At 48.5% G+C, this 23,055-nt stretch overlaps 1 protein-coding gene across 9 annotated transcripts in view; it reads right to left on the bottom strand.

The window, feature by feature from the left end:
- MRO (maestro) overlaps positions 1-23,055 on the bottom strand; it is a 61,735-nt gene that overhangs the window by 5,367 nt on the left and 33,313 nt on the right. For 2 of the 9 annotated variants that reach the window (XM_089305743.1, XM_051851953.3), the window contains 2 exons: positions 1,797-1,899; positions 828-974 (listed from right to left, as the gene is read on the bottom strand). In XM_089305743.1, coding sequence (XP_089161869.1) covers positions 828-974; positions 1,797-1,895 — 246 coding nt within the window. In that variant the 5' untranslated portion in view covers positions 1,896-1,899. Of the gene's footprint in view, positions 1-827; positions 975-1,796; positions 1,900-4,908; positions 4,960-10,364; positions 10,457-10,588; positions 10,744-12,926; positions 12,995-14,756; positions 14,874-16,145; positions 16,303-23,055 lie in introns of those variants that run through there. The other 7 variants (XM_089305739.1, XM_089305740.1, XM_089305741.1 and 4 more) reach the window with 7 other exon arrangements.

Raw genomic sequence — 23,055 nt, 5'->3', positions numbered from 1 at the left:
CCTGCTAATGTACCTGGGAAAGCAGTGGAAGATGGCCCAAGTGCTTGGGCCCCTGCACCCACTTAGGAGACCCGGAAGAAGCCCCTGGCTCCTGGCTTCGGTCTGGTCCAGCTCCAGTCATCGTGACCATGTGGGGAGTGAACCAGCAGATGGAAGATCTCTCTCTCTCTCTCTCTCTGCCTATGCTTCTCCCTCTCTGTAACTCCACTTTTCAGCTAAAATAAATAAATATTTTTAAACAAATTAAAAACAAAAAGAAATCAGTAACGCAAGTAAAAGTGGAACATTCACAGACTCATGGCATTGAAGCCACACACTCCTTACTAACTTAAAAAAAAAAAAAAAAAAAGATGTCGCTTAAATTTGCCGAGGTGCGACCTGTCCAGCTGTGTCTGTCCTGCCTGCAGGTGTTTCCCATGGCTGACCCGTGCTGATCCTGACATGACCCCTGACAGTCGTTCCCACGTACACTCTCCTCCCCCCCAGCATGCAGTGAGGCTGTGACCTGCTCCCAGCCTATTGAACTTGACATAGGAGGCAGGAGAGGTTGGAGACTCTGGCAGAGGAGTGAGCCTCCTGCTGGCTACCAAGGAGTCAGCTGCCCTGTCATGAGAGGGAGGACTTGAGGCAGTGAGCGTGGTCCCCAGCGCACAGCTAGCAAGAAAACAGAAACCCCGGTCCTACCGCCGGGAGAACCGCATCACACCCACAACCACGTGAGCCTGGACAAGGACCTGAGCTTCAGCAGAGAATGCAGCCGGGCCAGCATGGGGGCACGGAGATGGGGCGACTTGGGAAGATGGGTGGAGCCCACCTTCTCTTCCTACCTTGTCCGGGGCCTCACGGGCCATGGTGCCCAGGCCTCGCATTGCCATGTGGCGCTTCTTAGCACTGGGGTCCCGAGCTCTCTCTGCCAGGAGGCAAAACACATTCTTCAAGGGCTCGCGCTTCTGGAACCTCAGTCTCCCGGAGACCTGGTGGGGGGTGAAAAGCGTCCGAATCTGAGGGTGCTCAGCGTTCCAGACGCTGCGGGAAACCCTCTGCCTGCCTGCGCAGCTCGGCCCCTTAAAGACACCTGAGTTCTGCTGGAACTCTTCGAGTCAGCTACACGGTGAAGAAGGTGACGGAGGAAGAGGAGGGGAGGGAAGGAAAACCACGCAGGGCTGGTGTCGAGGAAGGTCCGGGGGAACTACAGAGAGAGGTGCTCTCCCGGCTGTGGTTTCTAAATATTCAATATTCATTTTTTATTCTCATAATTCAGTTGGCAGCCAGTTAAATTCTTCCCACTGTATCTTCTTGTCATCCTATAAACTTTCTGTCCATGTTAAAAGAACTGGCATTTGACCTGCATTGTGGCACAGTGAGTTACGCTGCTGCTTGCAACATCAGCATCCCATAGGGGCGCCAGTTCAAGTCCCAGCTGCTCCACTTCTGATCCAGCTCCCTGCTAACGCACCTGGGAAAGCAGCCAAAGGTGGCCCAAATAGTTGGGCTCCACCCACATGGGAGACCTGGGTGGGGTTCCAGGCTCCTGGCTTTGACGTGGCCCAGCCTTAGCCTTTGCAGCCATTTGGGGAGTGAACCAGTGGATGAAAGATCTCTCTCTCTCTCTCTCTAATTCTGTCTTTCAAATAAATAAATAAATCTTAATAAAAGAAGTTTCTTTAAGAACAACCATCATTCACTCGTTTTCGGGGGACCTCAGCAGAGCAGGTGTAACTACAGCCCAGGTAGGCGCAGATCTTACAAAGCAGCTGCTGGGAAGGGACGTTCAGTCACAATGGTTGATGTCAGACCTTGGAAAAGAAAGAAATGATTGAAGTCCTTTTCTTCGTGGGCTGGGAAGCAGGGATGGCAGAGGGCTGGCCCAGCATTCTCCTCTGTGTTTGGTCCATGGAACTAAAAAACAAAATCGTCATAAAAGTCACAAATGCTCTTCCGATGCCTCGGCAGCAAAAACACTGTCACCCAAAGCACTGTGTTGAGTAGGAATAGAACGAGGCAGGAATCCCGAGTCCGTCCTTAGGAACCTTTCACCCAGGGCTTCCTCATTGTCTCCCACAGGGGTGTGGGGGCCCAAGCACCTGGGCCGTCCTCCACTGCCTTCCCAGGCTCATTAGCAGGGAGCTGGAGCAGAAGTGGAGCAGCCGATCCCCGGAACCGGCGCCCACATGGGATGCAGCACAGGCTGCTGCTTAACTCGCTACACTACAATGCCAGCCCCTCTCTGTAACTCTTAAATAAATCTTTAAAAATAAGAAAAAAGGAACTAGGAGTTAAGTCAGGGTCACAAAGCGAGGGCTTTGTGTCTTGAGCTTGTAGCTTCTCAGGGACTCCCATGACCCTCACGGCCCCTCCTGCCTGCAGCTCCTCGTGCTCCAGCCAGCAAGTTCAGCCTGCTACACCCACCCCACCAAAGCAAGCAGATCCCTCCCACCTGTGGCAGCACCAGATATCAGACAGGCATGTTTCAAAGAGACGACAGGGGAGGCAGTTGGAGAAGGAATTAAACCACCCACTGGGACTCCCACAGCTCATACCAAAGTGCCTGGGTTTGAGTCTTGGCTCTGCTAATGCAGACCCTGAGAGCAGCAGTAATGGATCAAGTAGTTAGGCTTCCGTCTTACACACATGGGAGATGTGGATTGAGCTCCCAGCTCACAGCTTTGGCTTAGCCCAATCCCAGCCATAGTGGGCATCTGGGAAGTGAACTAGCATATGGAAGATGGATCCTTCTCTCTCTTTCATTCTCTCTCTCTGCCTTGCAAGATCAACACACACACACACACACACACACATACACACAGTGAAAGAATGTAGTGCACAGATTCAAATGCCAAGGTGTTCTAGCTCCTTCTGCAAGCCGGGAACACCCTTGTTTCCTAGTAGAGGCAGGTTTCTCCGCGATTTTCCGTGGCCATCACAGGGACCCCGCTGGTTGACCAAGCCCAGGAGGCCACCTTGAATGCAAAGACATGGCTCTGCGTGGCGCTTCGTTCATCCATGAGCTCTTTCTTCAGCGAATCCCTCTTCCTCTGTGAAACACTTTCTGAGTGTGCCACACCCAGGTCCCCTGCACTAGCTACCCCGAGGCCCTGGGGCTCCTCTTCACTGTGACATTGTGGCTGTACCCGGTCTTACTGAAGAGACATGGATCTGGGGTGATTTAGAAGATGCTTGGATGTGTTACGCTGACTCCCAGAGGCCTTTGCAGGCAGGAATCCTTCTGACTCAACATACAAGGTTTACACTCAGCAATCCATTCACTTGTGAAACCAACAGCCCAAATTCCCTTGATCTTACCTGTACACTAAGAGGAAGCAGCTGTCAGACAGTCTTCCCCACACTGAACAGCTACCAGCTGTTGGGCACTGCCATTTATTGGTTGAGCATTTTGTACATGGTGCTGGAGAAGCTGACCTCTGACCTCTCAGCAGGTGCACTGCAACTCTCCAGGCCCTCTGTGAACCACACCAGCCAAGGCCATGGTAGTCCCCAACCCCACGTCTGCCCCACCAATCATCAGCTGCTTACCTGAAATCTGGCTAGGACAGCTGCACTGACAAAATATGAGTGCCCATACAAAGGAGTTTGGCTGAAAACAAGACTAAGTTTCAGAAAGTTTCAACAATAGGAAACTGCATTAGTGATGCTGTCCAGTGAGGAGCAGGGACAGTAACCGTTCGGGAAAAGTTGTAAGAATCTGGAATGACCTCTGGATTGGGAAAAAGCAGAGAGAGAGACATCTTCCATCCGTTGGTTCAGTCTCCAAAAGCTTGCCACAGCCAGGGCCAAGCTGAAGCCAGGAGCCCAGAACTCAAATCTGGGTCTCCCACGTGGGTAGCAGAAGCCAAGTACCTGAGCCATCGCCTGCTGACTCCCGGGATGAGCACCATCAGGAAGCTGACACCGGAGCAGAACCAGGACCTGAACTCAGGCGTTCTGACATGGGCTACGGGCATCCCGAGCTGCCTCTTTAACGGCTGCACCAAATGCCTGCTCCCCATGCAGCCACAGAAACCCAAACCAGAACTCAAAGTGCGGTGCATGTGGCTTGTGGGAAAAAGTTCAGAAAGGCCACCAAGCAGCCCCACGTTCAAAGCCAAGGTCAGGGCCATCGGTCGGAGACTGAGGGCTTGGCCCGTGAAGGTGAAAGGCTGGAGGCGGCTGCCATCTATGCTGTTTCCGTGCACGGAGTCCAGGGCCCATCCCCATCTCTCAAACAAGGGAGACTTCGCTGCATTTATTTCCTCCTAAGCCGGTCTTAGCTGTCCCCGTGTAAGAAGAGAAGACGCGGGGGGCGTAGAGCCCGATGTTAGACCGCCCTCCCGGAGCTAAGCAGCAGAAGAGCGAGTTCACGGCTCCAAAACCCGCACTTCCATTCCCGATGTCACAAACCCGGGCTCAGCCCCTATGCTCACAATGTCCCGTGAGCCAGTGAGGTGGGTAGTGTAGATGCATCCTTGTGGACACCACTCTCTTCCCTCAGTCCCGCCCTTCCTAGCGCCCTTTGCTGACAACGAAACCATTCAGCACCCACCTACGGACCCCTTAACATAGTTTGTGGAAAGAAACCCACGTCGGCTTCAGGCTTCAGCCGTGGCCAGAGCGACGCCTGGGAAGCGGTGCACCGCGGAGCGGGCCTCTTCCCTGCCGCCCTGCGACTCCCGTGAGGACCCCCGCGGCGGGGCGGCTGGCCCACCAGAAGGGATCAGAAAGTGGACCGGGGTGTGCTCAGGATTCCGGCCGGCGCAGGATACCGCGGGGACCGTCTAGGTTGAGTCGGGGAGGCAGGTGCACAAGGACCCGCGTGCCGCTGCGTCCCCACGCTGCGCTGGGGTCTCTCACAGCCCCCGCCCCTTTCTGTACTTTCCCTTTTCCTTCCCTCCGGCGCAGTCTCACCCGCACCTCTCCAGGCGCCGCGGCGGTCCGGAGCCCGGGCCGGTGCACCTGCACCCAGCGCCGTTCCCCGTGCGGCCCCTAGATGGCGACGTCGCCCTAGGGCCTCCCTCCCCACGGGGGCCACAGCCGCGCTGAGCCCGGAGCTGGGACACTGGCACCCCGCCGAGCACCGCGTGGTCACTCACTGCTCATTGCACCAGCGACCACAGCTTTGACCGCTGATGCCCCCTCCTGCTCGACAGACGCAGTCTCGTCTCCCAACATCTCAAATGATTTGTTGGTTAAAACGGAGCAACATGAAAACCTGGGTTTTAAGAGCACCTGCAGAATCTAGGAGTCTGCTTCCCTCCCTCCCTGTCAGTCCTCCTTCGCTGGGCTCTCCAACTAAGTGCAAGAATCTATTTATCGGTAATTATTTCTTGTCTGTCCCTGTGCTGGGTAAAGTGGGCAAGACGCTCCGAAAGAAAAGCTGAGCTACATTTTCAGAGATCCAAGAGCTCATTGTTCTAACAGAGAGCATGTAATGAACACTTGGTGCTGCAGCGTCTCCTTCAGTTCTTGGAACAACCCTGAGCAAAGTGCTCTTGCTGTACACCCCATTTTAAGGCTGGGGACACTGAGAGTGCAGACATGACCTTGCCGAAGGTCATGCATGTAGTTAGTAGCAGAGTGGACCACAGGCAGGCTGGGGTCGCACCTGGACTCAGCCGCGGTCCTCATTTAAGCTAAGGAAAACCCAGCTGGGAGACAGATGGGCACACACCAACCAGAGCCGTGGGCCAGGGTGGGGGGAGCAGAGACGGAGGCTCCAGGGTAAAAAGAATGAGGCTGAAACGAACCCTCCCTGGGCACAGGGGCACCACTGTTGACTTCTGAGGATGTGGTTCCAGTGAGTGACAGGAGGTTAGACCACCCAACTGAGGAACTGCAAGCAAAGAGGAAATTGAAGAGCAAAGCAGTGAACCGGCCAGGAGACAGCAAGGTCAAAGCAAGGGCGTTTGGGTTCTTTCACTTGTGCACCTTTTTTTTTTTTTTTTTTTAAGATTTATTTATTGGGGCCCAGCACTGTGGCATAGCAGGTTAATCCCTTTTTTAAAAAAATTTTATTTATTATTTATTTATTTGAGAGGGAGAGTTACAGTGAGAGGGAGAGAGACAGAGAGAGGTCTTCTGTCTGCTGGTTCACTCCCCAAATGGCCACAACACCCGGAGCTGTGCCAATCCAAAGCCAGGAGCCAGGAGCTTCTTCCAGGTCTCCCCCATGGGTATAGGGGCCCAAGCACTTGAACCATCTTCCACTGCTTTCCCAGGCCATAGCAGAGAGCCGGATCAGAAGTAGAGCAGCCGGGACTCAAACCAGTGCCCATATGGGATGCCGGCACTGCAGGTGGCAGCTTAACCTGCTGTGCCATAGCACTGACCGAAGCTTGTGCATTTTTAAAAATACAGTGGTGCCTGGGCAAGTTTGCAAGCAGCTGCAGGGAAGCTGTGAGACGCAGGTGACGCACAGGAGGGACGGTGTAAAGGAAGAGGCAGAGGGAGGCAGCAAGGCGGGCTGGGGTGGGGGAGCATTAGCTCAGCAGAGGAGGCGACAGCTGTGCGGAGGGGGCGCACCAACATGAAAACAGGAGGGACATTGGGCTCAGTTCCTCCACAGTAGTCTTCATCTTTTTTATTTTTCTTTTGACAGGCAGAGTGGACAGAGAGAGAGAGAGAGACAGAGAGAAAGGTCTTCCTTTGCCCTTGGTTCACCCTCCAATGGCCGCAGTGGCCGGCGCGCTGCGGTCACTGCGCTGATCTGATAGCAGGAGCCAGGTGCTTCTCCTGGTCTCCCATAGGGTGCAGGGCCCAAGCACTTGGGCCATCCTCCACTGCACTCCCTGGCCACAGCAGAGAGCTGGCCTGGAAGAGGGGCAACCAGGACAGAATCTGGCGCCCCGACCAGAACTAGAACCCAGTGTGCCGGCGCCGCAGGCGGAGGATTAGCCTAGTGAGCTGCGGTGCCGGCCCCAAGTCTTCATCTTTATGTGATCTTTATGCATTTATTTTTAAAGGTGTATTTATTTATTTGAAAGGCAGAATTGGGGTGGGGGGAGAGAGAGAGAGAATCTTTCATCCACTGGTTTACTCCCCAGATGGCCACAACAGCCAGGACTAGGCCAGGTGGAATCCAGAAGCCAGGAGCTTCACCCAGGTCTCCCATGTGGGCACAGGGGCCCAAGCACTTGGGCCGTCCTCTGCTGCTTTCCCAGGCCATAGCAGAGAGATGGATTGGGAATAGAGCAGCCAAGAAACAAACTGGTGCGCATATGGGATGCAGTGCAGACAGCAGCTTAACCCGCTATGCCACAATGCTGGACCCGTATTTATTTATTTAAGAGACACCCCTCTACTGCTTCTGTCTCCCCAAGTGCCTGCCACAGCTGGGCCTGGGCCAAGATCAAAGTCAGGAGCTGGAGATAGAATCCAGGTCTCCCACGAGAGTGGCAGGATTTGAGCCATCACCAGTGTCTCCCGGGTCTGCATTAGCAGGAAGCTGGAGGCAGGAGCCAGAGGCAGGTGTTGAACCCGCATTCTCTGATATGGATCATGGGTGTCCTAACAGATGTCTTACCGTCTGGGCCAAACGCCTGGCCTTGGCTTTTATCTTTGCAGTAAAAGCAGAGGCGACTCTGCCAGGAGTGGGAATAGGTTTGCAGTGATAGAATTCCCATGCTGAAGTGATGGGCGTGTTGCTCAGACTGATCAAATTATGCCAGGAACAGAGGGGACTGGAGAAAGGAAGTACACACTGTGACTGCCAGGATTCTGTGCAAACCTCACTTGTGAATCAGAACCCAGGTTTATACCCCCTACGCAAACAGAACTGCAACAGGTAGTACAGCCGTTCGTTCAAGGCCCTCCTGGCTGGCATGCCTTTATGTTCTTTGGCAGACAGATCATCATCCCTATCACTAAAGGTAAAACGAAAGGGCAGGGAAGTTTTCCTGTTTGGCCTGAAGCCACAAAGAAAATAGGGCCAGGGCTAGAAGAGGGGCCGGGAGCCTTTCTGATGCTTGCCGTAGTCCTTTGTCAGCTCTATCAGACAATCCCACAGATAAAGCAGATCCAGCCCGCACCCCAGAGGGTGCCAGGCACAGCACGGATGTGGGAGGGATCCAAATCAAGCTGCCTACCCAGGAGAACTGAAGACTCTCATTAGGGGGCAGGCTTTGTGGTGCATCAGGTTGAGCCCCTGGTTCAAGTCCTGGCTGCTCCACTTCCGATCCAACTTCCTGCTAAGGTGTGTGGGAGGCAGCAGATGTGTGGGGCAGGTACTGGGGTCTCTGCCACCCGCGTGGGAGACCAGATGGAATTCCTGCCTTTGGCCTGGCCCAGCCCTGGCTGTTGTGGGCATTTGGGAACTGATCCAACAAATGAAAGATCTCTGTCTCTCTGTCTCTCTCTGTGTGTGTATGTGTGTGTGTGTGTGTCTCTCTCTCTTTGTGTCTCTGTCTCTCTGTTTTGTGTGTGTGTGTGTCTCTCTCTGTCTCTCTCTCTCCCCCTCTCTCCCTTTCAAATAAATAAATAAATATTTTTTAGAAATAGGATTCTCTGTCTGTGACCCTGGGTCACAGTACAGTTCTTCAGGGGATCACAGGTGCAGTTTCTGAGATACTTTGGTTGCAACATGTCGATACACTGACAAGGAGATGCCCCTAAAAGAGCGCACCCTAATTACTTCATGCAATTGCTTGATGACTCGCCTCTGGTTCTCAGTGAAGGTTTCCTTGCGGTCAGAAGCCCACTGGGGTGGGTGCCGCTGGAAAATCAGAGGGCAGTTACGTAGCCTGTAGCGCTGATGAAAGGATGGCAGGCAATGCTCGATCCGCCACGATTCACTTTCCACCTGGCGAGCGAGAATGAAGGATGATCGCCCGGAATCTGGTGAAGAGGGGTGTACACTTCCTCCTCCTCCTTCAAGAAACACCCCCACGCCAGGCCAGTCCTCTCTTGATTCTCACTTCTGAAGAGAAGTGAGAGCAGCCACCTCCTGAGCTACGAATTGGGAGTGCCAGGTACTTACTCACTCAGCAAGGGCTTATTGAGATCCTGCTTCTGACAGGCGGGGTCCACACTGGGCCGTGCCCTCACAGAGCTAGCACACGACCCAAGACTGGGCCTTGCGCATGCGTATCTCAAGCTAGCAGCTGATAAAAGGGCTACAGAGAGGAATCAAAGGGCAAATTCTTTGTAAATGATGGAGCATCAGCCCTGGCTTAACAGCAGGTGCTGAGCATGGCAGGGTAGAGGAGAAAGGTGCACAAGGTAGCAGGTGCGGTGTCATTCTTGGTGGGAGGGCATTGAACCTCAGCCCAGCTAGATCCTGAGGCCTCACACCATCCACCTGCCCTGAGAGAGAGACAAACGTACATGGGAGGCTTCACCTCCTACTGCCGATGATGTATGCTTGTTTCAATATAAAAGCAGTGGTCTACGGTAGGCATTCGGCCCAGAGGTTACGATGCAGGTTAAGACGCCCATGTCCCACATTGGAGTGCCTGGGTTTGAGTCTCATCTCTGGCTCCTGACTCCAGCTGCTGGCTAATGCAGAGCCCGGGAAGCAGCAACAATGGCCCAGGTGATTGGATTCCTGCCACCCCCATGGGAGACTGCATGGAGGTCACAGCCCTCGGCCTCCGCCTGGCTGTGTCCCAGCTATTGCAAGTATATGTGGGAGTGAACCGGTGGAAGGGAGTCCTCTCATTCTCTCTCTCTCTTCTCTCTCTCTCTTTCTTCTTTCTTTCTCTCTCTCTCTTCCCCCTCCCCCAGATAAGATTTTAAAGTAATAGCAATAAGTAAAGCCAAGTAGTCTTTTTTTTGCTTCAAATTTTTGAATAAAATAGATGCCCCAGGAGGCAGCTCCGGGTTCATCCCTCAGTGTTCACAGTGCTCTGACACACGGACCCCCGGGCCCCAGTGGCCTTGGTCTCTGCACGCCCACCTGCGGTTCTACGCAGCCTGGAGCTCCCACTGCTGCCCACCCTCGGCTGTTCTGCCTCCCAGTGTCCTGACTTTACAACGCGGCACTGGCGATTAGTACTAGAAAGTGACACAGAAACTTAAACCTTCATGCTCCCTTGAAGAACACTATGAACGGCCCAGGCCATCGGGGACTTGAGTCTCCAAAAACCCAGCCAGCATCTGGAAGACGTGGCCTTATAGAAGCAGCACAAGCTGTTCTGGGCTCGCGAAGGCGGAGCTGGGAGTAGCGCCCCGCTCAGACGCCAGGGCTGACCCAGGGTCCACGGCCCAGGAACAGTGCTGAAGTTTTACCTCTCAGGCTTAAAAAAAGTAGACAACACTGTTAACTTTGAGGGTTCCCTAGAGATTCTTTGATTCACGGGGTACTTAAGCGAGCCCAAGATCAGGTTAACCCAAACAGATGCTCCCCCTGCAGCCTTGAGGTGGTCCTCACTCACAGGAACAGACGTGCTGAGCGCGGAAGACAAGCAGATATCCCAACAGAAACCAAAGCGGCAGAAAAGCACGGCCCTCCTGGAGGAAGTCCGGAAGACACTAAAGGTAAACCATAATTAAAACAAAGAAGAATGAGTTCAAGTTTAAACACGTTTCCTACTGGAAAAGTGCGATGGCCTCCAGCAGCACCAATACCCTGCTTCCAAAAAGCAATTATAAAACTTACGCGAGCATTTTCTAACCCAGCTGGTAAAACGGAGTATAATCGAACGACTGTGTTACCCAGTGGGCTGGATCCAGCAGAGGCCTGGGGCTGGCTCACCAGGGCCAGGAGGAGCGTAGGGCTGCTGGCTTTTGTGCTCATCCCAGTGCAAGACGAAAGTAACTAATTCCAGGAGCACCGCTGTCTTTTAAACAAGCCCACAGCCTTCTGTCCTTGAGGGTGAAACAGAGCAGCCCGGAGTTGTAACAGGAGGCGCAGATCCATTATCAGACCTTTCAGGGCTATCTGCCCCTGCCCCTGATAACCACTCGAGACACATCCAGGTCACACAGTTTTGCAAACTTTTTGGGTTCTCGCCTTGCATTCCCCACTTCTGCGAATGTCCAGGGAGAAAGCTGCACGTGTTTTGCTGTGGGATCAGTGGGCACACCCTGAGAGCCCTACAGATCAACCGACAGATGAGACTGCGTGTGATTTTGTCTCTGCTTTGGGCATCCCGAAGTGTTCTTGCACCAGTCATCATTTTGTCCTTTCGGCTTTGGGCGGGGGAAACACTCACGTCTCTTTGACAAGTAGGGAAGCTGGGAGATCGAGTGAGGAGGGGATTTGCCCAAAGTCTCTGAGCTGGTAAGGAGACTGGATCGCCGGTGCTGTGACCAGCCAGAGCCATCCTGAAGGTGTGGTCAGTCATGGCTAAGGACCACGTCCATTGTGGGCCTCTCCTTCCGCCTCCCTGTGCCTTTTCCTGCCTTCTCTTCTTCTGCATCCCTCTCTGCCACCTTCTTTGTTTCTATTTTAATTTCTTTGAAGCATTGCTTAGCCTGCTCCCTCCTCTCAACCTAACAATCATCTCGGGATGATGCTTGTTCTTCCTTCAATATTACATTTACGGTAGAATCCAGTAGAATCCCATAGAGAGATAAACAAGGGCAATTATTGCAAAGAGAGCGGCGTCAGGCACAATTCAGCCAATAAGACAAGAAACCCAGGGTCCCAAAGTGCTTTTCAATGGGTTTCAGTGTACTTTCACAGGGACACTTGGCTGTCACATATTAGAAATACTGCAAATTTTTGTTTTGTTTTGTTTTGGTGGCTTTCAACTGCTGCTGTTCTTGCTCTTTTTTGTAAACTCAGGTAAGTGAAAGTTGAGCATGACTTGAAATAACACAGTAAGGGGACAGGTGTTGTGGTGCTGCAGGTGAAGCTGCAGCTTGGGATGCCTACATCCCAGGTAAATATCTAGCAAAAAAAAAAAAAAAATCTGTGTATGTATGCCCTGCGACTCTGTCATTCTGTTGATAGTCATTCCCCCAGGGCCAGTTTGAGTCCCAGCTACTCCAGTTCTGATCCAGCTTCCTGCTAATGCACCTGAGAGGCGAAAGATGATGGCCTAAAGAAGTTCCTTGCTCTTAGATTTGGCCTGGCCCAACCCCAATTGTTGTGGGCATTTTGGGAAATAAGCCAGTAAATACAAGACACCTCTCTCTCTCTCTCTCTCTCTCTCTCTCTCAAATAAATAAGTCATAAACAAACAGCAGTAAGTCCTAGATCTTAGAAATCAAACATCAAAATTGATGTTGACTTGTACAAACATTTTGGAAGGAAAGTGAGTATCTAGCAAAAAAAAATCTGTATGTATGCCCTGTGACTCTGTCATTCTGTTGATAGTCATTCCCCCAGGGCCACTGTGATTTTGTGCAAATTAGAACAAGGAGCACTTTCATCAAAAGATTTTAGAGGGTGAGTGTTTGGCATAGCATTACGACACTGCTCGGGACACCAGTATTCCATTTCAGACTGCCTGAGTTCAAGTCCTGGCTCCACTCAGAATTCCACCTTCCTGCTCAGGTATGCACGGGGAGGCAGAGGTGATACTCAAGTATTGGATCTCTGCCATCCATACCGGGGATGCAGGTGGAGTCCTGGGCTCCGGGCTTTGGCCTGGCCCCATCAGGGCTATTGCAGGCATTTAGGGAATGAACTTTGGAGTTTCACAGTGTGAATCCTGTATTTGTTTCAATGTCAGAGTGCCAGGCCTTGATTTTGACCATAAGTTAGATACACTCTATTCTTCTACACATCAGAAAATATTGTTTGCTGACCCCATTCAGTGAATAGGGATCTCTCTGTTTTCTAAATAAATAAAACAAGTAATTAAAAAAATTGATTAAAAATAAGGGACTGGCACTGGAGTGCAGCAGGTTAAACCACCACCTGCAACCCCAGCATCCCATATGGCGCCAGTTCAAGTCCTGGCTGCTCCACTTCCCATCCAGCTTCCTACAAGTGCACCTGGGAAAGCAGCAAAAGATGATCCAAATACTTTGACCCCTGCACTCACCTGGGAGATGTGGATGGAGCTTCTGGCTCCTGGCTTTGGCCTGGCTCAGCCTGGGCTGTTACAACCATCTAGGGAGAGAGCCAACAGATGGAAAATCTGTGTGTGTGTGTGTGTGTGTGTGTGTGTCTCCCCCTCTCTGTGACACTTTGCCTTTCAAATAAATAATTTTTAAAAATTATAAAAAATTTTATGGCTATCTTCCAGAAAATTATCATAAGTATTTAAAGCTGTAATAGTTACAAAGTGAATGGCACCTGCTCAGATAAGGCATTTTGGGCCGTGTAGGCATTGGCCCCAGTTACCTCATGAATACACATGAAAGATGATGTCAAAACATATTCATTGAGTAGTTTGCATTATAGTAGCAAAAATGGTTGCAAATGTCCATCAGCGGGGGACAGGTTAAATATTTTTAGGGTACCTTTATAAAATAGAATGCCAGGGTGAGTAACAAAAAGAATGAAATGATCTATCTGTTGATACAAAGAGATGTTAAGGTGTTATTAAGTGGAAAAAAGCAAGGTGTAAACAAAAATATATTATGATGCAATTAATGTACATTTTAATTATATATATATATATATATATATGCATGCTGATCTATAGAGAAAGTGTCCTGAAAAGACACTTAAGAAATCATTATTAAGAGTGTATTAAGAGGAAAGTAATTGGATGAGGAAATGAGCTTTTAGTCCAAATGTATATTTTTCTTACTAAAAGCATTTAATATTTTAAATTTTAAAAATCAACAGGGACTATTGGAATGAAAAGATGACAGATCTTTTTCTTTCTACCTTTTAGAATTTTCCCAAAAGAGGTAGTTTTTTTTAACCGCTGTGTACATGTCCCTGACTGAATACATTTAAAAACAGACTACAGGACCAGTGTTGTGGCACAGCAGGGACCTCGTATCTGAGGGCCTGCTTTGAGTCCCAGCCGCTCCACTTCCCATCCAGCTCCTTGCTAATGCGCCTGTGAAGGCCCGAGTCCTTGGGCCCTTGTCCTCCACTATGGGAGACCTGGATGGAGTTCCCAGCTCCTGGCTTAAGCCTGGCCCAGTCTTGTCTGTTGTGGCCATTTGGGGAACAAATCTGCAGATGGAAGATACTCTTTGCTTCTCCCTCTCTCTTTTTCACTGCCTTCAAATAAATACTAAGCAAATAAACAATAAATCTTTAGAAATTGACTTCAGATATTCCCATTGAACTCGGGTCTTTTGCTTTCTACTTGTTAAACTTCTTATTCAGTGAAGTATGAGCCTTTTTACTGTAATGTAAATTTTAAAATATGTTATCTCAAAAACTAAAGCCAAGGCCGGCGCTGCGGCTCACTAGGCTAATCCTCCGCCTGCGGCGCTGGCACACGGGGTTCTAGTCCCGGTCAGGGCGCCGGATTCTGTCCCGGTTGCCCCTCTTCCAGGCCAGCTCTCTGCTGTGGCCTGGGGGTGCAGTGGAGAATGGCCCAAGTGCTTGGGCCCTGCACCCCATGGGAGACCAGGATAAGTACCTGGCTCCTGCCTTCGGATCAGCGAGGTGCGCCGGCCGCAGCACGCCAGCTGCGGCGGCCATTGGAGGGTGAACCAACAGCAAAGGAAGACCTTTCTCTCTGTCTCTCTCTCTCACTGTCCACTCTGCCTGTCAAAAAAAAAAAAAAAAAAAAAATTAAAGCCAAGAAGAAAAGGGACAAGGCGGAGGGTGGGAAGAAGAGAGGGAGGAGGGAGGAAGGGAATGCCAATATGTTCTTAGAATTGTATCTACAAACCATACTGAATCTGCTAAAAAAAAACCTGATTAAAATTAAAATATAAAAACAATTAAAAATATGATTTACTTCCCGTGTTTGGACAGCCCTGGGGCTAAGGAGAGGAGGCATCGTGGTAGAGGCTGGGAACTGAAGCCAAGGCCGACTTTTCTCTGTCCCTCTGTTCTTCACTCTCACCTGTCAAGTCTTTAATTATTTTAAATTTAATTAATTAATTTTTTACTTATTTAAAAGGTAGAGCAACAAACCTAAAGACAGACAGGCAGAGACTTGCCATCTTCTTTTTCCCTCCCCGGATGCCCACAACAGCTATGGTGGGGCCAGGTGGAAGCCAGGAGCCCAGAGCTTCCTCAATCTACCTCTCCCATGTGGATGGCACTTGTTGCCTCTCAGTTCTTGCTTTTGAAAACAAATGCTGGGGCTGGTGCTGTGGTGCAGCGGGTTAAAGCCCTGGCCTGAAGTGCCGGCATCTTATATGGGCGCTGGTTCGAGATCCGGCTGCTCCTCTTCCGATCCAGCTCTCCTCTATGGCCTGGGAAAGCAGTAGAAGTCCTGGGCCCCTGTACCTGTGTAGGAGACCTGGAGGAAGCTCCTGGCTCCTGGCTTCGGATCGGCATAGCTCCAGCCATTGTGGCCAATTAGAGAGTGAACCATCGGATGGAAGACCCCTCTCTCTCTCTCTGCCTCTCCTCTCTCTCTGTGTAACTCTTTCAAATAAATAAATAAATCTTAAAAAAAAAGAAAACAAATGCTACATTTACTTATCTATTAGGCAATGAATGTAATTAATCATAGAAAATAATTAAAATCATTCTTTTATCAATTCAGTTCTAATTGAGTATAAAGATGTGGCTCATCACTTAAAACCCCAAGAAGCTGTAAGAAAGCCACGGACCCTCGACTTCCTCCCTGTGCAGCACTAAATGCACATCCCATGATCTCAGCCGTCTTTCTCCTTGCTATTTTGGTCCCTAGAGAAGAGAGTGTTCTAGCTTTCTACGTTCCTGAAACACTGTTAAAAGTTAAGCTGAATTCATTATTACTATTTCTGTACTAAAATTCACTCCTTCAAGGGAATATCTAGGTATACATTGATTATTCTAAAAAAAAAAAAAAGAGGATGAAAAGAAAGACTTTTCTTTGTCAGAAATTACATTTAATACAATCAAGTAACCTAGCAACCCCAAATCTAACAATAGAGAGACATGTCTTTTTTTTTTTTCAGATTAAGTATGTGTATTAAATGACATTTCTTTAAAAATTCCCTTCACGAGTGAATGCCAGAGGAGAGCTCTGTGAATTTTATAAATTTACAGAGCTTGGGAGTTTGCATTTGAACCATGTATTTGCTTCCATCTCAAAGCAGCAGACCTTGATTCTGATTACAAGCTAAACACATATTGATTACAAGTTGCACATAGTCCATTCTTCCACACATTAGAAAATGGGTTTACTGACCTCATTCCCTGGACCAGGTCTTCTCTGAACATGTGAATGCCAGTGCTCTTTTCTACCTTACTGAATTTCTGTCTGGAGCCTGGATATTTAGAGCCCCGTATTTATTGTTTCTACCACATTGGACTTGGATGCCTTGACTGTGTCATCCACCAAGCACTCATTCACTCAACAAACATTTGCTGAGAATCCTCTTGGTCTCAGGCTCTCCGCTCAACACTAGAGCACAGGGAATACCAAAAATAAATACAAGATTAGGAACAGCATGATGCCTGCTCTTAGACAGAACACAGGCTACAGGCCGTGGGCACTTCTGTCCCAACATTCATTATGATGTTTGCACTCACAGTCAGGTGAGGCCAGAGAGGCTCTCATTCAAGGTTGTGCAGGGTCAACTGAGCTGATCTGAAGCCAGGAGCCAGGAGCTTCTTCCAGGTCTCCCATGTGGGTGTAGGGGCCCACGGACTTGGGGCATCTTCTGCTGCTCTCTCAGGTGCACCAGCAAGGAGCTGGATTGGAAGTAGAGCAGCGGGGACTCCAACAGGTACTCAGATGGGATGCCGGCGCTGCAGGCCGGGGCTTTAACCTGCTGTGCCACAGCACCGGCCCCTACCTCATATATTTTAAGGGCAATTGTTCCTAATTGTTCATCCTTGCACTTGAACTTTTCCTCTTCCTAATAGGAGTCTTCCCCTCCCTACCACTGCTCCAGTTCAGGCCCTTCTAAATCCCTTCTAAAATTCCTCAGGGATTTCTCTGCCTCTTCTCCCAACCTACCCAACATGTTACTTCCAAGGCCATCTTTCTGGAGCATGAAACCATAGCAGCTCTTCCGTGACTCCTCATATGGGTTGGTCCTCAGGCCTGCCAGATCCTAGCCTAGCCACCTGGCTGCCTGCCCACTGCACACACTCTCCCCTTTCCTTCTGCTGTCCTCCTCTCAATTCATACATGCACTCACACTTGAATCACACACAGCTCCTTCCCTTTCCCCCGAATGCCTACGCCCCCTGTCCAGGACTATGCCATCCTCCAGAACCTCACCCACTCACCCTCTCCTCCACCATCTCTGCCAGGCCTTGTTCAGACTCCACATTGAAAGGCCTCCCTGGATCTAGCAGCTGGATCAGTCTCTCCCTGTGTACTCGGCACTGTTACCAAGGCCTTTACCATCAGCCAATGTGTGTGTGTTATTGCATCGGAATTTATCTACAAGACCCTGGCTTGTGAGCCTGCAGAATACAAAGCCTGCATTCCAGCCCGGTGGTTGGTCATGGTGGACCTTTAGCAAAGGAGTCCCCCATTTATCTGACTCTGTTTGAGCTGCAGGACACTTTGTGTTTGTTTTCTCTGTAACAGAAGCAAACGTGAATTTCAGGTACTCGTAACACTTGAATTTAATTCTGTGGAAGCAAGATAGAAAATGTAATAAGTTAGCTTGCCTGAAAACAATGTGCATTTAGAAATGTCCTCACAGCTAATTAAATGCAATAGGAGCTTAAGTGGGGTGAGACAGGAGTCTGAATTTGCTTATGACAATGGGCTTCCTACCTGTTGAGTAACAGCTGGTCAGTCATTGGATGAAGATTCGCATACAGCTGGTCAGTCATTGGATGAAGATTCCCATAGCCACATCTTGTGGTAACAACCCTTCTGAACAGCTTCTAATAAAGAAGGAGCAAGTGCTTGGTGTGGCAGTTAAGACACCACTTGGGACACGTGCATTCCATATTGAATTGCATGGGTTTGAGTCCTGACCCTGCTTCCGACTCCAGCTTCCTGGTAATGCACACCCTGGGAGGCAGCAAGTGATGGCTCAAGTAGTTGGGTCACTGTCACTCATGTAGGGGACACAGATGGAGTTTCTGGCTCCTGGTTTGAGCCTGGCCCAGCCCTACTGTTGTGGGCATCTGGAAAGTAAACCAGCAGATTGAAGACTCTCTCTCTTTCTCTCTCTCTCTCTCAAATAAATATAACTTAACTATTATTAAGACACTACACAAAACTTAAATAATTGTGTTTCCTCATTACCAGGCCATGAAAAGGATGCCCTACCTATCTCAATTATCCACTACATCCTAGACATTTGTAAAATTCATCGGGAATTAACTTAAGGGCCAAAGCTTTGAAACGGACCAATCCGTGGAAGTAGGTAGAAACCCTTGCCCTGACCCTCCTGCTTCCTCACTAGCACCTGCTACATGGGATGTCTGTCTTCACAGTGTCACTTGACAACAGAACTTGGAGATACAGTAATTTTGTTAAAATATTTTAGGCAAGAAAATTCCAAACACTGAATGGAAAACTCTTACCTAGCTAGAAAGATTTTAAAGTCATTTGTGTCATATTTTTCCTTCTTCCTCCCTCCACATCCAGCCCTGACTCTTCCTCCATCTAAAATGTGTAACAGTTAGAATCCAAATGAGCACCACTTGCTAAAAACAGGGAGTTTCTAGTCTGGTGGTTTTAATGCTGCCAGCAAAATAGGCAGAGTTGGGGAGCCAGCGTTGTGGTGCAGCAGGTTAAGCCGCTGCTTCAGATACCGGCATCTGATATTGGAGTGCTGGTTTGAGTCCTGGTGTTCTATTTATGACCCAGCTGTCTGCTAATGTCCCTAGGAAGGCAAGGGAAGATGCCCCAAGTGTTTGGGACTCTGACACACATGTGGGAGACCCCCCATCGAGTTCCTGACTTCCAACTTCAGCCTGACCCAGCCCTCGCTGTTGTGGCCACTTGGGGAGTGAACAGCAGATGAAAGATGTCTCTGTCTGTCTGTCTCTATCTCTTCCCCTCTCTCTGTCACTCTGACTTTCAAACAAATAAATAATAAATCCTTAAAAAAATTAGGCGTAGTTGGGATTGGTACAATGTGTTGGGTCACCCCCGGGACACCTGCATCCCACATTGGTGTGTTTGATTCAATCCCTGGCTACTCCACTTCCAATCCAGCTTCCCACTAAAGTGCATCCTGGGAGGCAGATGATGTCTTGGGTGCTTGAGTTCCTGCCACCGTGTGGGAGACACAGACAAAGCTCCATGCTCCTGGCTTCAGCATGGCCCAGCCTCAGCTGTTGCAGGCATTTGGGTAGTGAACCAGTGGACAGAAAATCAATCAATCTCTCTCTCTCTCTCTCTCCAACAAAAAAAAAAAAAAAATTTTTTTTTTAATCCACAAAAACCAAACAGGCATGGTCAACCAGGAAGAGTTACAAACTTGAAAGTTCAGCACACATCCGGGATGTGCCTTGAAGTGTGTCTAAGGGATGGCCAGCGAGTAAACAAAGAGAAACACATGGTGCTAACTAAGGAACTTCTGGAAAAGTTATATAAAGACTTAAAAAAAAATCCTGAGACTCTGAAACACCAGCGTGAGTTTAAATCGATTGCTTCAGCCTTAATCACATGTTTCTTTAATACTGTCACTTCATTGGTTTGGGGTTGGACAAACACTTAGAAGCATAGTTTTTGAATGCGTATCTTAGACACAATGTGGTTTACAGGCACGAGAATACCAAATAGAGGAAAGATAAAGTTTATAGATGAATTAAAGAATGAAAATAAAGTTCCCTCGCTTCATTCTCTGTGCATGTCACACCATCTCACAAGACAACATCCCACCAATCTTTCCAGAACCCACAAGAACTTTTCAGGATTAAGCCCAGCCTCCTCCAGTGGGTCCTCAGAGCTCCCCAGACCCCGCCCCCATTTCACCCCTCCTCCCTTCTCTCTGCCTGCTGTCTGCACACAGCCCATCCCCCCCAGGCCCACCCCTACTCCACACAGCCCAGGGGTCTCCCTGTCTCTCCAGGGTCGTTTGCCAAGTTCAGCCTCTGTGTTTACGAAAGATCACCACAACGGCACAGGCCAATAAAGGCCGTATGGAGGCGATGGTTCTAGGAGATGGCAGATGTTTTAAAGGTCAGCTGTGGCAACCTCAGCTAATCATCTTCCATCTCTGCACTTTAGACACACTCACACTCTTACCCAAATGTTCATCTTTTATATGTACTAAAATTTAATTAATTCCCGTAATTTGGGTATATGATAATTCAACAAAGGTTAACTTGAATCTTTTACAACTGACAAATAATCGTAATTAACTTATAAGCAAATTGAATACAATTTCTTTTTTTGTTGTTTTTTGGGGGCTATCCCTTACAAAAAATTACTGGTGCACTTATAGGAACAAATATTCCCTACTCTTTCTTTTTTTTTTTTCAAAGGAAGCAGGGGGCCAGCGCCGTGGTGCAGTAGGTCAATCCTCCACCTGCAGTGCTGACATCCCATATGGGCGCCCGTTCGAGTCCCAGCTACTCCTCTTCCAATCCAGTTCTCTGCTGTGGCCTGAGAAAGCAGTGGAGGATGGCCCAAGTGCTTGGGCCCTGCACCCACATGGGAGACCAGGAGGAGGCACCTGCTCCTGGCTTTGGATCGGCATAGCTCCGGCCGTAGCAGCCATTTGAGGGGTGAACCAATGGAAGGAAGACCTTTCTCTCTGCCTCTTTCTCTCACTGTCTGTAATTCTACCTCTCAAATAAATAAGTAAAATATTAAAAATAAATAAATAAATAAAGGAAGCAGATTTATCATAGGGTGGAAATTGCTTTCTTTAAAAAAAACGATTTATTTATTTATTTGAAAATCAGAGTTACACACAGAGAGAGAAGGAGAGGGAGAGAGAGAAAAAGAGAGGGAGAGAGAGAGAGAGGGAGAGAGAGAGGTCTTCCATCCTCTGGTTCACTACCCAACTTGCTGCAACAGCTGTGCGGATCCAAAGCCAGGAGCCAGGAGCCTCCTTCAGGTCTCCCACATGTGTGCAGGGGTCCAAGGACTGGGGCCATCTTCTGCTGCTTTCCCAGGACACAGCAGAGAGCTGGATAGGAGGTGGAGCAGTCAGGACTCAAACAGCCGCCCATATGGGATGCCAGCACTGCAGGTGGCAGCTTTACTCACTACACCACAGCGCCGGCCCCACCCCTTCTTTACTCTTAGCATGACTCAGGTAGATAATCTACTAAGATTTTAACTTAATTGAGATACTCTAAATACTTCAAAGTAATCAAGATACTGTTCTTTACATACAAGGGTACTTTAAACAGTTTTTAAAGAAATAATTAAATGATCAACTTATTTTGATGCAAAAACATTTATAATCCATACTACATAGTTTTTTTTCACAATGTGCATCTTCCATGAACTTTTTGAAGACCTGTCATATTATACAGTTCAACCTTTTCACTAATTCCAGTAGTCTTCAATTTAGTGCAAATAAACACAACTTCGATCATTAGAATATCACGAAGATAATTCTCTGGGTCTAATTCCTGGCTGTAATTGGGCAAGTTAGTTTAACATCTCTTAGATTCAATTACCTAATCCTAAGACTGAGGTTTGTGAAGGTTAAGTGTGAAGACACCTAGCATGGAACCCAGTCCGTGGTAGGCACTCAATAAGCGTCAATCTCTTGGGGCAAGTGTTTGGCACAGAGGTTGAGTGCCTGGGTTTGAAGCTCAGCTCGTCCCTTGATGGTCATGTGCACCTTGGGAGACAGTGGTTATGGCTCACATGGTTAGGTTCCTCCCTCCCGTGTGAGAGACCTGTATTGAATTCCCAGCTCCCAGCTTCAGCCAGGCTCAACCCTGGCTATTGCAGGCATTGGGGGAGTGAAGCAGTGGATGGGACTCTCTTTCTGTCTTTAACAGTAAATAGGATTTAAAATAAATAAATATTTGTTTCTTTTTCCTTATCTCCTTTTTCAATGATTCTCAAAATATGGCCTGTATACGTCTTTAGATTGATCTTTAGTGCCATGTTTTTATTTAGATATGAATTCATTTCCTTAAACCAAAATCCATATTACTAGAGGCTTCCACAGCCTTGGCAGCTCATGACAAGAGCTTCGGGTGATTACTGACATCATAAATAAGAGTGTCAATTATTAAATCAACAACAGGAGTCACTGTGCACTTGCTCCCCATGTAGGATCTCTGTCCTTAATGTGTTATACTATGTGAATTAACGGTAAAACTAGTATTCAAACAGTACTTTATACTTTGTGTGTCTGTGTGGGTGCAAACTGTTGAAATCTTTACTTAGTATATATTAAGTTGATCTTCTGTGTATAAAGATAATTAAAAATGAACCTTAATGAAGAATGGGGTGGGAGAGGGAGTAGGAGATGGGATGGTTTGTGGGTGGGAGGGTGGTTATGGGGGAAAAACCACTATAATCCAGAAGTTGTGCTTTTCGAATTTATATTTATTAAATAAAAGTTTAAAAAAATCCATGTTACTAAGATAAAACCAATTGTTTTCCACTAGTTTTAGTCAGTTATTTTAATCGTACTAAGAAGAGATGATCATTGATATATTCCTTTTAGCTTTATCAATTAGAAACACTTTGAACTGCAAGTGTCAAAATATTCAGGGACAAGCATGTGGCCTCGTGGTTGAGACACCCGTGTCCCACATGCAGGAGATAGAGAAGAAACAATTCTTTGTCTACAAGGAGTTTTGAACCGGGAAAGAGACTGATCTGCAAGCCAGTAATGTATGAGGAGACTTCAAAACGTTCATAGGAAATGTGCACTATCTTTTGTGTCCATTTTTCAGGAACTCTTTAAGCCCTTCCTCATACAAGCGATAGGATGTCAATGTGAAGGCGAAGGGGAGACAAAGGCAGGAGCGATCTAGATTCAGAAATCTAAGAATCTGATTTATTAACATCAGAAATTTTGTCCAGTGCAAACATTCTCTGGATTGCTCCAGCATTGTCAGCTCTAAATACAAGCAGGATCTGGTTTTACCTAACTCTGCAAATGAGATACTCAGTTAGGAGTTGGATTAAATATTATCAGGATGTTCATACAGGTGGTTTACCCTTGGTTAGCAATCACATATGTTCCCAACTCTTC

The sequence above is a fragment of the Oryctolagus cuniculus genome, chromosome 10 (genome assembly GCF_051225735.1).
Source record: "Oryctolagus cuniculus isolate XC-2025 breed Fujian yellow rabbit chromosome 10, ASM5122573v1, whole genome shotgun sequence".
In the NCBI taxonomy this organism is placed as follows: Eukaryota; Metazoa; Chordata; class Mammalia; order Lagomorpha; family Leporidae; genus Oryctolagus; species Oryctolagus cuniculus.
Note: the sequence above shows the minus strand (reverse complement) of the source record. Positions and strands in the feature narration are given on the sequence as shown.